Source organism: Podarcis raffonei, chromosome 13, assembly GCF_027172205.1.
Source record: "Podarcis raffonei isolate rPodRaf1 chromosome 13, rPodRaf1.pri, whole genome shotgun sequence".
In the NCBI taxonomy this organism is placed as follows: Eukaryota; Metazoa; Chordata; class Lepidosauria; order Squamata; family Lacertidae; genus Podarcis; species Podarcis raffonei.
In genome coordinates, this window is record NC_070614.1 from 44,773,715 (window position 1) to 44,790,411 (window position 16,697).

The 16,697-nt window shown below is 39.8% G+C and overlaps 2 protein-coding genes across 6 annotated transcripts; both read left to right on the forward strand.

Annotated features, from left to right (window-relative positions):
* The first annotated feature begins 478 nt into the window (after positions 1 to 478).
* LOC128399295 (vomeronasal type-2 receptor 26-like) lies at positions 479 to 1,680 on the forward strand. Its single transcript, XM_053360588.1, has one exon. The coding sequence runs from the start codon at positions 773 to 775 to the stop codon at positions 1,673 to 1,675; it is 903 nt and encodes a 300-aa protein (XP_053216563.1). The 5' UTR covers positions 479 to 772; the 3' UTR covers positions 1,676 to 1,680.
* Positions 1,681 to 5,659: 3,979 nt separating this feature from the next.
* Positions 5,660 to 12,960, forward strand: LOC128399292 (vomeronasal type-2 receptor 26-like). 5 transcript variants are annotated; one of them, XM_053360580.1, is made up of 5 exons: positions 5,683 to 5,891; positions 6,338 to 6,629; positions 7,154 to 8,041; positions 8,820 to 8,925; positions 10,236 to 10,909. In XM_053360580.1, exons 2-4 carry the CDS (start codon positions 6,468 to 6,470, stop codon positions 8,886 to 8,888), a joined length of 1,119 nt encoding a protein of 372 aa, XP_053216555.1. In that variant the 5' UTR covers positions 5,683 to 5,891; positions 6,338 to 6,467; the 3' UTR covers positions 8,889 to 8,925; positions 10,236 to 10,909. The 5 variants fall into 5 exon arrangements, 4 of the variants coding, with proteins under 4 accessions (XP_053216559.1, XP_053216557.1, XP_053216555.1 ...); XM_053360582.1 differs by adding an exon at positions 10,918 to 12,960 and having other exon boundaries at positions 5,662 to 5,891; positions 7,154 to 10,362; XR_008327202.1 differs by having other exon boundaries at positions 7,154 to 8,925.
* Positions 12,961 to 16,697: the final 3,737 nt, after the last annotated feature.

Consider the following 16,697-nt stretch of genomic DNA (forward strand, 5'->3'; position numbering starts at 1 on the left):
CTGGTGTTAGGTTAATACCACCCAACCATTTTTTTAAAAGAAATTCTTCCAATATTTTTGGATAGGTGCCACCCCTGTCAGTATGTAATGACAACTGCCGTCCTGGTTATGGGAAGAAAAAGAAGGAGAGAAGTAAATTTTGTTGCTATGATTGTGAACCATGTCCCAGCAAGATGTACTCAAATGAAAGGGGTGAGAAATGTTATGTTAAGATAGACCAAAATGCACAATTTGTTTAGTCAACTCTGAGGTCCTTAAAATGTTGTTGTCGTTAAAATTCTGGTGTGGGGAGGGTTAAATAATGGATTTTTAAATTGTTCTTATTGTTTGCAATATAATCTTTAAAACAACCTGAAGAAAAAAATATTTAGAAAGGTAGGTAATACATTTTACATCCAAATTCTACTAAATTATGATGGAATCAAAGTGATGGTCACTCCACGAAGAAGAAGGCAGTTTGGGGAGAGAATGAATGTCTCATTCATTGTACCTCTCATGGCTCAGAAGATTTTAGCTGTAATATTGCTCTCATTTCACTACAGAACAGCTTGTGATTCTAAGAAAGAGGAGGAGGACCACTAAAACATAGAGATGTCCTCTATGTAGAAATTCCAGATTTGACTCATGAGATTTATTTTTGAAATATCTCAGACAAAAGTCTTTGAGCTAGAAGTTTTGAAAGCTACCCTGCTAAAGAACATTAACTAGTTGAACTCCTGATGACTAAAATTCTTAAGAATTGTCTTTGTAATTTCATTTTGTCTTTTCAGAGATGGAAACATGTATCAGTTGCCCAGCAAATAAGTATCCAAACCAAGACCAGGATAATTGCATTCCTAAAATACCAAACTTTCTGGGCTTTGATGAAACTTTAGCCATCATTTCAACTTCCTCAGCACTACTGTTCTCTCTCATCACAGCTCAAGTGCTGGGCATCTTCATTAAACACCGGGACACTGCCATCGTCAAAGCCAACAACAGAAGCCTCACTTACATTCTCCTTGTGTCCCTTCTCTTGTGTTTCCTCTGCTCCTTGATGTTCATTGGAACACCTAAGCAGGCAACCTGCCTTCTCCGACAAACAAGTTTTGGCATCGTCTTCTCTGTGGCCCTCTCCAGCATCTTGGCCAAAACTATATCAGTCGTTTTGGCATTCATGGCTACCAAGCCAGGATCCACAATCAGGAAGTGGGTAGGCAAAAAACTGGCTTATTCCATCATCCTCTCAGGCTCCATCGTTCAAGTAGGGCTTTGTAGTCTTTGGCTGGCAACTTTCCCCCCTTTTCCAGATTTGGACATGCAGTCAATGAGTGAAGAAATTATATTCTTATGTAATGAAGGGTCAGCCTTCATGTTCTTCTGTGTTTTGGGCTACATGGGCTTCCTGGCCACTGTCAGCTTCACTGTGGCTTTCCTAGCTAGGAAGTTGCCAGACAGTTTCAACGAAGCCAAGTTCATCACCTTCAGCATGCTGGTCTTTTGCAGTGTTTGGCTCTCCTTCATTCCAACCTACCTGAGCACCAGAGGAAAATACATGGTGGCTGTGGAGATCTTCTCTATCTTGGCTTCTAGTGCTGGATTACTGGCTTGCATCTTTTTCCCGAAATGCTACATTATTGTAGTGAGGCCTGAGTTGAACACCAGAGAGCATTTAATACAAAAAAGATATAAATAATATAAGAATTTATGCTTCCATGATTGTTCTTAGTTTTCAACACTGAAACGTCAAAAATGTTAATGGATGAGGACAATGTGACCAAATAAAAATATTTCAGCTTTTTTGTGCTCTGTTTGTTGCATGTTATTGTAAGAGGCCAATCTGATCAAATGAGGCAAATGTTCACCTCAGCTTCTGAGCTTCAGTAAAAATCAGTAAAATTCTGAAAGAGAACATCAACATTACTCTATAGCTATTCTGATTAAACAGCTAATATGAATGAAGAGTAAAGAGTATTAGTATTAGAGTTGGTGGAGTTTTTTTGACTAAGTTCTATATGAATTATTTAAGAATCTAAATAAAAAAGCTATGTTATATTTGTGAGGCCTGAATCCAACAATAGAGAGTAACTGACAGAGAGAAATATGTAAATGAGAGATGTGTTTAATATCTGTTCTTGGTATCAATCTAGGAACATGTGGTATTACAAATGTAAATTGGAATCCCCATGTGTGTCCACAACCTACCTAACTCCTAAAACACACTCCCTTGTGAGAGCTTTTGCTGGAGTCAACTGGGCACAGCTCAGAGAATAGGCCCAAATTACCTTATGCCCAGAAATGACCTCTCACAAACTGGACTGTTCCCCACAGTTTTGGTTTATGACTGAAAATGCTGAGTTGCAGTAATGGTGATAATGAAATATATTAGCAGTGGAAACATCACTAAATGCAGATTTCAGAACCTGAGATTTTTTCCAAACCTATGCAACATCAAATGACTGATGCTATGTGTCAGAGGCTCAGGAGCAGAAGCACAGAGGAGAGAGCAAATAGAGAGCGGAGGAGAGGAATCAGAGGGGAGCGTAGGGGAATATGACAGTGACCCGAGAGATTCCATGAGCTTCTCCAGCGAATCAGAAGATTCCCAGAAGGGGGAGCCTATGGTAAGGGCAAGGGGGGTCCCAGGGGGGACGCACCAGAAACAAGGGACCAGCGGGGACTCCCAAGGGAGCAGCGGAGGATCAGGACCAGTTCCCCCACCAGAGCACAGTGGGGGGGAAGAGTCACATGAGTCAGGACCAGCCTCTCCTCCAGCGGGGAGAGAAGATGAGTCAGGGATAACCACGCCCCCATCGGAAAGTGGGGAAACGGAGGGAAGGCCGGGTCCAGCTAGCCTCCCCGAAGGAGGGAGCAGTGACACAAGTGTAACGGTCAGAAGGAAAGTGGGAGGCTGCGCGCGCGCGCCAAGTTCAAATGTGGAGGAGCAGCAGAAAACCCGGATTGGGAGCCAGGTCCAAAAGCCCGAAGGAGGGAGGGGGAAGAGTCAGGGGACTCAGCGTCAGAGGAGTCTAGGAAGGCTGAGACTCCGACTAGCAGGCGGACCCAGAGAAGGAAGGAACAGAGGAAGAGGTGGAGTAAGGCTAGAATCTTAAACTGGTGTCAAGGGGGAGGAGATTCAGATGGAGCTTCGACGGTCTAAGGTACAGACGTAGCGTTGCACGCTGCGCGTGTGGAAGTGAAACTGAACTTCAATAAAGACTTTTATACTAGAGAAAGAAGCAGCGTTGGTCTTGTGTGAGCTGGGACCTTGGGCAGCGCTGACACTATGCAACATCAAATGACTGAAAGCCTGCTTCTGCTGTTCCTAAAGTCATGGTCTGTGAAAGGCTCCTAGGGCTGAAGGGTGGGGCAAGGCAGATGGGAAAAGCCATTGCCTGATAGCCAGCAGAAAGTCTTTCTCCCCTCACCCCTCATTTCTCCTTCCTCTGCTTCTCCTGCACACCATGGGTACACTCCTATGGGAAGCTGCAGAGGGAGGAGAAGGAAGGGAACATAGGAACATTAGAAGCTAGATTATACTGAACCAATTCACTACTGCATTTAGTTCCATATTGTCTACAATGATGGACAGCAGCTTTATAAGGTTTCAGACTGGGGTCTCTTCCAGCAATACGTGGAGATGTTAGGTACTGAATGTCAGACCCTCTGCACATGAACCATATGTGGTACCACTGTGTAATAGCTTTTTTTCTCTTTCTTCTCCACTCGTAGAAGTTTGTCCCATTTATAAATGGATGCAGTTGGATATCAGCCCTTCTTCATCTGTTTTGCTTTTCTGTTTTGGATTGTATAGTGACTTCTGGCAAACCAGAGCAGCGTACGGAAACGCCGTTTACCTTCCCACCAGAGCGGTACCTATTTATCTACTTGCACTTTGACATGCTTTTGAACTGCTAGGTTGGCAGGATTTGGATTGTATAGTGACTGCTTTTTCCTTGAAGTTCATTTTACCATACATATTTTTGGGTTGGTGAGGATTCACAGAAGGGTCAAGGGTTCAATTAATGAACGATGGACCCAGGTGCATTTTTTAGGAGGAACTTCGACTTTGGCTCTTCACACCTCACTGCCAGCCCTGCGCCAGTTTGCGAGGCTGGCATCTGATCTCAGTGATTTACCTAGCAAACTAGTAAAATCTTACTTTTCCTAACTGAGAATTGCCTGAGGCAACAAATGTTTACTTGACAGTTCTGCCAAAGATGATGCGCCATGGAGTCCGTAAAAAATTGCAAGTGATTGTTTCCCCTGCAATTATTAAAATTACAATAATTAAGTCACCTTGCCAATGCTCCAGAAGGCAAAATGTCAGGTAGGGGAGAATCAGCAAACAAGTCTGAAATGTTTATAGTCTCCCAGTGTTCCATAGACAGTTAGAATAATGCAGGAGAGAGAGGCCAGGCTCTGCGATTGTACAGGTCATATATCAAATCACATCATCTTATATACCGTTCAAGGCAGGTATTTGCGACAGAGTTTAATGATAAGATGCATGCATGTCCCTTTAAGTACTGAATTGGCAGAATCAGCTGCCTCCAAATCCATGCTGTTCAAATCAGGCTGATGATGATGATAATGATAATGATGATGATATTGTAGAGAGGCAAAGAAGAGTCCATGTGTAGAACCTTGCTGCTGCTGCTTCTCCTGCTCTCCCCCAACATGGTGTGCCAAGTGCATAGTGCTAATTTTACCACAACTAATCCTGTACCTATTCCACATGAGTGGTATGAGCCAGGTGACCCTGTCATTGGTGGCATAGCATCTCATATCCGCTATCTCTTCCCCACTGTTTTATTCAATAAACACCCCTGTGAAGTCTTGATTGACAGACCAATGTAAGTAAATAGTCCTTAATATTATTTTTTTCATTCTTTACATTTTTATATTTGACTGAAATATACTTTGTTTTGAATGAATAGTTTTAGAACTGTATTGATTTGATGGATGATATAAGAAATATCTGTGCATACAAGTCATGTCTGCACTGTCAGTTAGACATTAGGAATCCTTAAGATTTGGTGATCCAATTTTGCAAAGAGAAAATTGAGTAAGAATAGAACAGGGCAACATAAAAACCTAAGAAATGAAACAGTCAAATTTGCTGTTGCAACAAAAAATTTTCAGAGTGCCTAAAACAAAAATGAATTGTGAAGAACTCCAAACATATTTTGCTAAGCTCGATGTATAGACAGTTAAATGATGAATGTAATTCAATCTGTAAAGTGATGTATGTTTGGGCAAAAATAATAATAATCCTTCTTTCTCTTATCAGTCTGTGGTGTTTAAACTGGGGGTGTTTGCCCACAAATGAGATACTGGGACAGTAATGGATAGCTCATTGAAAATAATGACTCAGTGTATAGAAACTGTATAAATGACAAATTCCATGCTAGGAATCCTCACGTAAGCCTTAAGGGACTGAAAACAAAACCACCCAAATCATAATGCTATCATACTAATTATGGAATAGTGTGTACAGTCCTGGTCACCTCATCTAAAAAGATATATTGTACATCTGGAAAAGTTTCAGAAAAAGCCAAAATCTATGGTGTGACTACACTTGGAATACTGTGTTCCGGTCACCTCATCTAAAAAGGGATACTGTACACATCATAATGTTATTATACTAATTATGGAATGTTGTGTACAGTTCTGGTCATCTCTGAGGCAGAGAGCAGCACAACAGTTCGTAAATGCTGGTCCAACTGTTAAGACGGTACAGTTAACTGCCATAACTGTCAACTGTCATAACTTCCACAACTTGTATGACCTCACAGAGTTCTACAACTCTTGAAATTAACCTTTTACATATGCATTTTGGATGCGAACATCCCACATTCTGAGGGGAAGAAGAAGTAGAGAGTACACTCGCTATCATTGCTAGCATACAAGTAGGGATACTTGATAGAAATACATGTGAAACTCTCCATTGCTGTATCTTTATTCTCTTGAAAACCTGATGATTTGCATTGAAAATGGCAACTGCCATCAGCTTTATTATCATTTAATGCAAGTTTGCATTTCCAGAGAAAGCTACAGCCAAAGGGATATAGCAGTAATTTCAAAAACTGTAGCATAGTCATATGACACAGCAGTTATTTCTAGATGAAGTGAAAGTCAAGAAAATTCCTGACCCATTCTGTATAGATCTATTCACAATCTATGTCTTTGAGAAATAAAATAAAAAATATTTGGGCTAAAGAGCAATTCAAATATTCTAACGGCACAAAACAAGGAACAAAACAAGACCCATCTTTCCTCTGAAAGTTCTCTCTCTCAGATGTAGATTTTGTGCACTATTTACTTTCCCCACATAATAATGCCACTTTATTCACAGCGTGTTATCAAAGTTCTACCAGCACATCCTTGCCCTGGTGTTTGCGATTGATGAGATCAATGAGAATCCCAAAGTCTTGCCCAATGTCACTCTTGGGTTCCACATCTATGACAGCTACTATCAATCTAAGATGACCTACCGCACCACTCTGGATCTGCTGTTTAACTCACATAGCTTTGTCCCCAACTACAAATGTGGCTCCCAGGAAAATGTAATAGGAGTCATTGGGGGACTGAGCTCTGAGGTCACCTTGTGCATGGCAGACATCTTGGGTCTTTACAAAATTCCACAGGTAGGAATATTCTGGGTAAGAGAAAATTGAGATTTCACACTATAATTCACTCTTCAGCTCTCTTTGCAGTAGGAGTCTATTGATTCATAAATTTGGAGTGGCATAACAAGGACAACTGAAAGGGACTTAAATGTTTGGGTTTGTTGTTGTTATAGTATGGGGGTTTCTAACAATGTGCATGAGAGGGGGTAGGTTACTAGGGATGTGTGATTAATGCATATAAGGGAAGATTAATTCAAAGGTGCCAGGTTGGTAAATGGGATATCCAGATGGAATCATATAAGGTCCTGGGGAAAAATTATCAGTGGATCATATAAGATCAGGACATGTTAACTAGAAATGCTCTCCATATGAAATAGGAAATTGAGCAAGATTGCTTGTGTATTTTTTAAGTAAGAGGAAGTGGGTTCCCCCCCAAAAAAACAACAACAACCCAACAACAGTAAATTTGAGATGTGTGGGATAAATAGGTTTGTTATGAATACTTCCATCAATTCCTTATGGTTGTCTTTTTTCTTTTTCAGATTTCATATGGTTCATTTGAAGCAGCCACAAATGATCAAATTAAATTTCCTTCTTTTTACCACATGGCTCCTAATGAAGCTCTTCAGTATCAAGGAATTATCCAGTTGCTTCTGCATTTTGGATGGAAATGGGTTGGGCTCATCACTCCAGCTAATGAAGCTGGAGAACGTTTCTTGAATACCATTGAACCAATGTTTTTCAAAAATGGGATCTGTTCAGCATTCACAGAAAGAGCTGAATACCATGTGCATGTCACTGGTAAGATAACTGATATGCTGAGAGAGACAAGGATTTTGTCCCCAGCTTTCATAACAAGCAAAGCAAATGCAGTTGTTGTATATGGAGAAAGTGCATCTATTACATGGTTGTCAACTGCTCTAAAGCTGATGAAGTTATCTGAGTTCATATTTTCTCAGTCCAAAAAGAACTTACGTGAAGGAAAAGTATGGATTACCACAGCTCAGATTGACTTCATTTTATATGAACTTCAGAAAGTTATTGATGTTAATATACAAATGTTGCATGGTGCTATCTCTTTTGCAATTCATTCCAAGGAAGTTCATGACTTCCGAGATTTTCTGCAACATGTAAATCCTTCCTGGGAAGAGGGAGATGATTTTATCTCAGGTTTCTGGGAACAAACATTTGATTGTTCACTTGCACACACTACAAAGTCAACAAAGATAGCTAAGCCTTGTACTGGAGAGGAAATGTTGGAGAGCCTTCCTGCGCCATTTTTTGAAATGAGCATGACCAGCCACAGCTACAGTATCTATAATGCTGTCTCTGCTTTGGCACATGCCTTACATAGGCACTTGGCCGGATCCAAACACAGAAGAATGGAGGCTGCAGGCAGACAATCTCCTCAGAACATAGAGCCTTGGAAGGTAATGTTTGTGGTTACAAAAAGTTTGGTTTACAAAGTGTTCACTATTGTGCCCTGCCTTGATATTTTATGTGAGTTGGCATTTAGTTATAAATAAAACAATAAAAGGTATCCTGTTAAAGAAACAAACAATGAAGATTTCTACTGCATTGCAGGCTATGCTTCTTATAGCAGAACATAAATTAAAGAGGGGGTTTGTCATAATGTTAACTTAAAAAACAACCCTCAGTTTTCATCTCCCCTCTCCTAGAACACGTTCCTCTTAGAGTTAGAGTATCTGCATGGAGAAACAATTGCACATATTTCAATATGTGACTGATTGGTCCCAATTATCCAAGAACATATAATAACATAATACATAAAAAGTGAGATGGAAAAAGGGCATAAAAGAAGTCTTTTACTGTGACAATATGTAACCTTTCTTTCAAATGTTTTCAAAAATTATCAATCTGACTGTGTCGTGTATGGTATAAATTCCTGCATTTGCAGAAAACAAGAATGGTTCTGCCAATTGTACACTTTCATAAACTATACTTTGAATTAAAACTTTAGAACCCCTAATTATAAAGATCTTGAATGCATCTAGGAAAGCTATTCAGCAATCTTAATCAGAATGTTATAATACTTTATAGACCTTTTGATTCTCTTTCCACCTAGCTTCACTCATTCCTACAGAAGATCTCATTCAACAACTCTGTTGGTGATGAAATTACATTAAATGACCGTGGAGAATTAGCAGCTGGTTTTGATATTACAAATTTGATCACTTTCCCAAATAGATCCTACATCAGGGTCAAAGTGGGAAGGCTGGATCCTCAGGCCCCTCCAGGCAAAGAGCTCACCATTAATGATGGACAAATTAAATGGCACAGGGACTTTACTCAGGTGAGGAAATTAATTTCTCAAATGCCAACATTTCAAATAAAATGGGATGCAATGAAAACAAGGAGGCTTTTTTCACTTAGCAGTTAATTAAATGTGATGTTTCCTTGGAGAGGAAAGTAAGGTTTATGGAGAAGAAATTCATATATAGATGGATAGTATTTTGATGGAGAGAATCTATGTTTGAACAATTGGCTTTACTTGTGGGAACATGCTAGCATGTTAGTTTAAGAGATCCTACTTGTTGCCCAGCTGATGTTAATCACAATTTGCTTTGTATGTGATATTATATTGTATATGATATGAAAATTGCCGTTCTATATATTGTTTATTTGTAATCCACCAAGGAGTAGGCAATGTCCTTTAAGTAATACTGTAAGGTCTAGCACTAAATAAACATATGATCCACAATACGAAAAAGAGCAACATGCACAGAAGACATCTCACATTAAGGACCAATGGGTATCAGATACTGTTGTCAGCCATTCTTTTATGTGAAATCCCAGAGGAAGATCCAGTTAGTGGAATCTGATATAATGCTAAGCTTGTTACAGCATTGCTTGGGCTTAAAATGAACATTATAATCTTCTGGAGTTTGCATGATGCTATGTGCAGCAGGTATACATCTAGGCATAGATGTACCTAGTGCATCAACCTAAAAGGGGCATAAGCAGACCAGCCACAGAAGCCACTTGAGACCCTAGTGATGAGTTGGAATCTCAAGGTAGTTTCAGACTACAAATTTCTTCCTTCACAGTGAGTCCAATCCCTCCCAGAAGGCATGCCAATCCTTTTGAGAGACAGCATCCACTCACCCAAAGCACTTTGGAGTTATAAGGATTCAGCCACCATCCTGTCCAACACAACCTTCAGACAGCAGTGCAGCACCTTCACTGTTTCTCCTCATTCCAAGGGAATTCTAAGATACCGGTGTTCATCATCAGTACACATATGAACACTGTGCTCCAGATTCCTTGAAGATAGCCCCTAACTGTTTCATATAAATGTTGAATCACAAAGATGAAAGAACCTGAAACCTCATGGGGAACCACAGCCCAAAAACCATGGAACTACACAAGATGCTCCTGGTAGAACATTCATGAAACAATTCTGCAAGTAGAAGCAGAACCTCTAAGTTATACTCAAATCTAATAAGGCTTAACGGCTGCTTTTTATCCCATTTTATGTTCCACGTGCCCATATGGATCATAGTTTTCACGTTATTGGTCCTCCTATTGCTGATAGATGCCCTGATGTTAGATTAAATCCCATAAAACCTTTAAAAACAAAATTATTCCTATATATTTGGATAGGTGCCACCCCTGTCAGTATGTAATGACAAATGCCGTCCTGGTTACGGGAAGAAAAAGAAGGAGAGAAGTAAATTTTGCTGCTATGATTGTGAACCATGTCCCAGCGGGATGTACTCAAGTGAAAAGGGTGAGAAATGTCATCTTAAGATAGACCAAACTGCACAATTTATTTAGCCAACTCTGGGATCCTTAAAATTTGTTGTGGTGTGGGGGTTAAATAATTTATTTCTGTATTGTTCTCATTGTTTACAATATAATCTTTAAAAAAATCCTGAAGAAAATATTTTTTCAGAAAGGAACGTAATACATTTTACATCCAAATTCTACTAAATTCTGATGGAATAGAAGTGATGGTCACTCCACGAAGAAGAAGGCAGTTTGGGGAGAGAGTAGGTGTCTCATTCAGTGGACCTCTCTTGGCTCACAAGATTTCAGCTGTAATGTTGCTCTCTTTTCACTATAGAGCATTCTAAGAAAGAGGAGGAGGGTCACTAAAAGATAGAGATATCTTCTATGTAGAAATTCCATATTTGATGCATGAGATCTATTTTTGAAATATCTCAGACGAAAGTCTTTGAGTTAGAAGATTGAAAGCTACCCTGGTAAAGAGCATTAGCTAGGTGGACTCCTGATGACTAAAATTCTTAAGAATTGTCTTTGTAATTTCATTTTGTCTTTTCAGAGATGGAAACATGTATCAGTTGCCCAGCAAATAAGTATCCAAACCAAGACCAGGATAATTGCATTCCTAAGATACCAAACTTTCTGGGCTTTGATGAAACTTTAGCCATCATTTCAACTTCCTCTGCACTATTGTTCTCTCTGATCACAGCTCTAGTGTTTGGCATCTTCATTAAACACCGGGACACTGCCATCGTCAAAGCCAACAACAGAAGCCTCACTTACATTCTCCTTGTGTCCCTCCTCTTGTGTTTCCTCTGCTCCTTGATGTTCATTGGAACACCTAAGCAGGCAATCTGCCCACTCCGACAAACAGGTTTTGGCATCGTCTTCTCTGTGGCCCTCTCTAGCATCTTGGCCAAAACTATATCAGTGGTTTTGGCATTCATGGCTACCAAGCCAGGATCCACAATCAGGAAATGGGTAGGCAAAAAACTGGCTTATTCCATTGTCCTCTCTGGCTCCATTGTTCAAGTAGGGCTCTGTGGCCTTTGGCTGGCAACCTTTCCCCCATTCCCAGATTTGGACATGAAATCAATGAGTGAAGAAATTATATTGTTATGTAATGAAGGGTCCGTCCACATGTTCTACTGTGTTTTAAGCTACATGGGCTTCCTGGCCACTGTCAGCTTCACTGTGGCTTTCCTAGCCAGAAAGTTACCTGACAGTTTCAATGAAGCCAAGTTCATCACCTTCAGCATGCTGGTCTTCTGCAGTGTTTGGATCTCCTTTATTCCAACCTACCTGAGCACCAGAGGAAAATACATGGTGGCTGTGGAGATCTTCTCCATCTTGGCTTCTAGTGCTGGATTACTGGCTTGCATCTTTTCCCCCAAATGCTACATTATTCTTGTGAGGCCTGAATTGAACACCAGAGAACATCTAATGCAAAGAAAAATATAAATAATATAAAAAATTGTAGTTCCATGATTGTTCTTAATTTTCAACACTGAAATGTCAAAAATGTGAATGAATGAGGACAATGTGACCAAATGAAACTATTTCATCTATCTTGTGCTCTGTTTCTGGGCTGCAAAATTGTTGCATGTTATTTTAAGAGGCCATTCAGACCAAATGAGGCAAATGTTCACATTACCTTCTGAACTTCAACTGAAGACAATGAAACTCTGAAATTGAAAGAGAAACATCAACATTATTCTATAGCTATTCTGATTAGACAGCTAATATGAATAAAGAGTTAAGTATTAGAGTTGTTTTTTACTAAGTGGTATATTATTTAAGAAACTAAATAAAGAAGCTATGTTATATTAGTGAGGCCTTAATTCAACAATAGAGAGCAACTGATAGAGAGAAATATGTAAATGGCAGATGTGTTTGTAGTTTCACTTATGTTCTTGGTATCAGTTTAGGAACATGAGGTCAGACAAGTGTATATTGGAATCCCCATTTGTGTCTACAAACTAACTCACCCCTAAATATTACGGCTTGGTCTCTCCCACAAACGCGAGACGACTCTGGCTGTTAATTATTTCAGATTTATTGCTACAATAACAAACTAGGACGGAGCTCCTCTACTCATTGTCCTCCCCAGAAGATGATGTTGCCTGGACTGAGCTCCTCCCCCTTCCCCAGCACGGAAGCCCCCGCCTTCTCTTCCGGTATCTTTCGAGTGTCTCTGCCACTTTTGAAATCCTACGAGATTTGGCAGAGAGGGTTTCCTGCATTCCAACATCTTGCCCACTATCGGACTTCTCACACATCTGTCTGTCCCTTTGGTCAGAGCTCAGATTACAGCTGCTCTCCCCCTCCTCTCTGCTTTCTGCTGTTAACTGTCCTCTCCCTGTGCCTGCTCCTTCTCCTCCTGTCAGCATCTGAGCTTCACTGACACTAAAGCACACTGCCTTGTGAGCTATTTTGCGGGAGTCAACTGGACACAGCTCTGAGAATAGGCCCAAATTATCTTATGCCCAGTAAAGAGCTCTCACAAACTGGACTGTTCCCCATGGAGCTGGTTTATTACAAAAGAATAAATGATCTTTTAACAATAGATTGATTAGCATAGTTCAAAATATATAGAACCATGGGTGCAATTAAAGTAATATCCTCATGCATTCAAACTCAAAGTAAAAAGTTCCTACACTACAAGGGGAAGATAAAGGGATTGAGGATAACAGTGTGTTGTATGATTCCCAAGCAGGGCTGGCCCTCCCATGAGGAAAGGTGAGGCAACCATCGCTGGTGGCAAGATCCACAGGGGCAGCAGATCCCAATGTTGATTTTTATTCCCCACTTGTTCCTGATGGAGACATTCACTCATTCCTTCTTCCCAGGAGAGGATGGAGGTGCCATTTTGTGGCTTACCTCAGGCACCAAAGTGTTCTGGACCAGCTCTGCTCCCAAGAAGATAGTGATCGATGCAGAGTTTACCTGTACCTATCCAACCAATGACTAGAGCAACTGCTGCAGCTGTGTGGGCATAAGGATGTGCTGGACCCAGGATCTAGGATCCAGAATCCAGGAATTCTATGCCTGAAGCTATTGTAGTTCTGAATGATATATCTGGGCTTCACACTGACAGGCAACTTCCCTAAAATCTAAATTGACTTTGAATTAACATCATCAAAGGCCATGTCATTCAATCCTCCACAAGTAGCATCTAATACAAAGAAAGTTATAAACAGAAGACTTTCTCGGTTCATACATGTTCTTTGTATTCTACATCAAAATATCATCATATGTAAATCAATTAGAAAATGTGGCCAAATGAAACTATTTCAGCAATTTAGGATTAAATGGTGAACATCTTATTTATGTAATAAAAAATCTTTTATTTCTGGGTTGCACAATGGTTGCCTCTTCTTTAAAGAAGCTGTTCTGACCAAATGTGAAAAACAGTTGAAAAGCAGATCAAAAGTTCAACTGAAGAAACTGAAACTTTGAGATGGAAACAGAAACTTATTATTTATTTTTATGAAGCTATATAGAGCTTGTTGTTTGCCAGGCCACTATAAATTCTGGACCCAGCAAGTGTCAGAATTTAATTAGGGTTTGGGATGCCAAACTATGTACTAGACATCTCTAATCCCCTGAATCAGCAGCTGATTAATATAAGCTAATTTCCCATGAAGTGATAGGCTGGGTGATGGGTCAAACGAAGGATCAAAGGGAACCCGGTGTGAAATGGCAAAGACATCCCCTCCCCAAAATTATCCAGTTCCCCTCCCCCATTACATTCATACAATTGACCTAGGTACCCAGAAGCCATTGTTCTTGGTGAGAACTTGCTGCTCACACAAATAGAAAGTTATCATGTTGCTTCCATCAACACCTTGATGACAAGGTACCCACGAAGGCACAAGAAGCAGAATCTACCACCCCTCCATTTTCTCGCTTCTCAATTACATGGTTGCATACAAAAAAACAACAACAAAAAACAAGCAAAGTCATGTTCTTCCTAAGCTATAATTCCATGAGGTGATAAATATATTTACTTGACAGTTCTGCCAAAGATGATGCGCCATGGAGTCCATAAAAAATTGCAAGTGATTGTCTCCCCTGTAATTATTAAAATTACAATAATTAAGTCACCTTGCCAATGCTCCAGAAGGCAAAATGTTGGGTGGGGGAGAATCAGCAAGCAAGCCTGAAAGGTTTCATAGACAGTTAGAATAATGCAGAAGAGAGAAGGCTCTGTGATTGTATAGGCAAAATTTCAAATCACTTCATCTTATTTACCATTCAAGGCCGGTCTTTGTGACAGGGTTTAATGATAAGATGCATGCATGTCCCTTTAAGCACTGAACTGGCAGAATCTGCTGCCTCCAAATCCATGCTGTTCAAATCAGGCTGCTGCTGATGATAATGATGATATTGTAGAGAGGCAAAGAAGAGTCCATGTGTAGAACCTTGCTGCTGCTGCTTCTCCTGCTCTTCCCCAACATGGTGTGTCAAGTGCATAGTGCTCATTTTACCACAGCCAACCCTGTACCTATTCCACATGAGTGGTATGAGCCAGGTGACCCTGTCATTGGTGGGATTGCATCTCATATCCGCTACGTCTTCCCCAATGTTTTATTCAATAAACACCCCTCTGAAGCCTTGATTAACAACCCACTGTAAGTAAATAGTACTTAATATGATTTTATACATTTGTTAAATATCAATATTTGACTGAAATATACTTTGTTTTGAATGAGTAGTTTTAGAATTGTATTAATAAACTGTATTAATCAATTGACTGTATTAATTTGAAAGATTTGATAGACTGTATGAGAAACATCTGCGCATACAAGCCACGTCTAAACTCTCACTTGGACATTAGGAATCCTTAAGATTTAGTGATTCAATTCTGCAAAGAGAAAATTGAGTAAGAGAAGGAGAAGGGGTGGCGGCAAAAAACCAACAATGAAGCAGGCAAGTTTGCTGATGCCACCAAATTTTTCAGGGTGTTTAAAACAGAAATAGATTGTGAAGAGGCTCCAAACAGATATTTCACAATGGGATATATGAGCAGCAAAATGACAAATCCAATGTGCAATCCAATGTGTGAAGTGATGTACCTTTGGGCAAAAAAGCCTTAATTTCACTTACAAATCTATGGTTTTTAAACTGGGGGTGATTGACCACAAATGAGATACTGGGACAGTAATGACAGCTCATTGAAAATGCTGACCTAGCGTATAGAAGCTTTGCAGATGGCAAATTCCATGCTAGGAATCCTCACTTAAGCCTTAAAGAACTAAAAACAAAACAACCCAAATCATAATGCTATTAAACCAATTATGGAATATTGTGTACAGTTTTGCTCGCCGTATCTAAAAAGATATATTGCACATCTTGAAATGGTTCAGAAGAAGCAGGGGGAAAGTGATCAGATCAACTCGCCTATGAGAAAAGGTTACAACATTTGGGATTTTTTAGTTCAGAGAAAGGTGAGCAGGGGGTGACATTATATAGGTGCACCAGACTATGTATGGTGTGGTGAAAGTGGATAGATAATTTTTTTCTCCTCTCTCATAATTCTTGAACATGGGAAAATCCTATGAAGCTAAATGTGGAAAAATTCAAGACAAAAGAACCTACTTATGCACACACTGAATAGTTAAACTGTGGAATTTGCTCCACCAAGAGGTAATGGAGAATGTCCTGAACTTGCATAAGGACTGGCTGCTAAAATACAACAAAATGAACCTACAAATTTCACTAGGCAAAACTATTATTTCATGTCATGTATCATTATTAATTGATTGCTTCCCCCGTATTCAGAAAGGTCTTCGCAGCAAAACATAATGTTGGTATTAGTTACTCAGTTATTCATAAACGAAGTGCATTTATAAAAGAATAAGATAAAATTATGTGATTTCCAGTCTCCCATATAAACTTTGACTAGGGCAAGTTTTGGTGTTCAAATTATTTTCTACTTACTCTTGCTCAATTGCCATTTGTACTTCTATTAACATTCTTTCAAGCACTCAGTGACTCAATCCCTTCCACATTTCTCTGATGAAAATAGTGACATCCTATTCAATAATAAGAAGAAGAATTTGACTATTTATTTCCCACCCAACTCATTGGGTTGCTACTCTGGGTGGCTTCCAACATATATAAAAACATAATATTACATTAAACATTTAAAAACTTCCCTATACAGGGCTGCCTTCAGATGACTTGGGGGTCAGATAACTCCATACCCCCCCACAACATTTCTCCAATAAAAGTAGGGACCTCCTAAGGAAAACTGGGAAATTCCGGGATCCAACCATAAACCAGGATGGCGTCTCTTTATCAGGGACTTCCCTGGAAAATAGGGACACTTGGAGA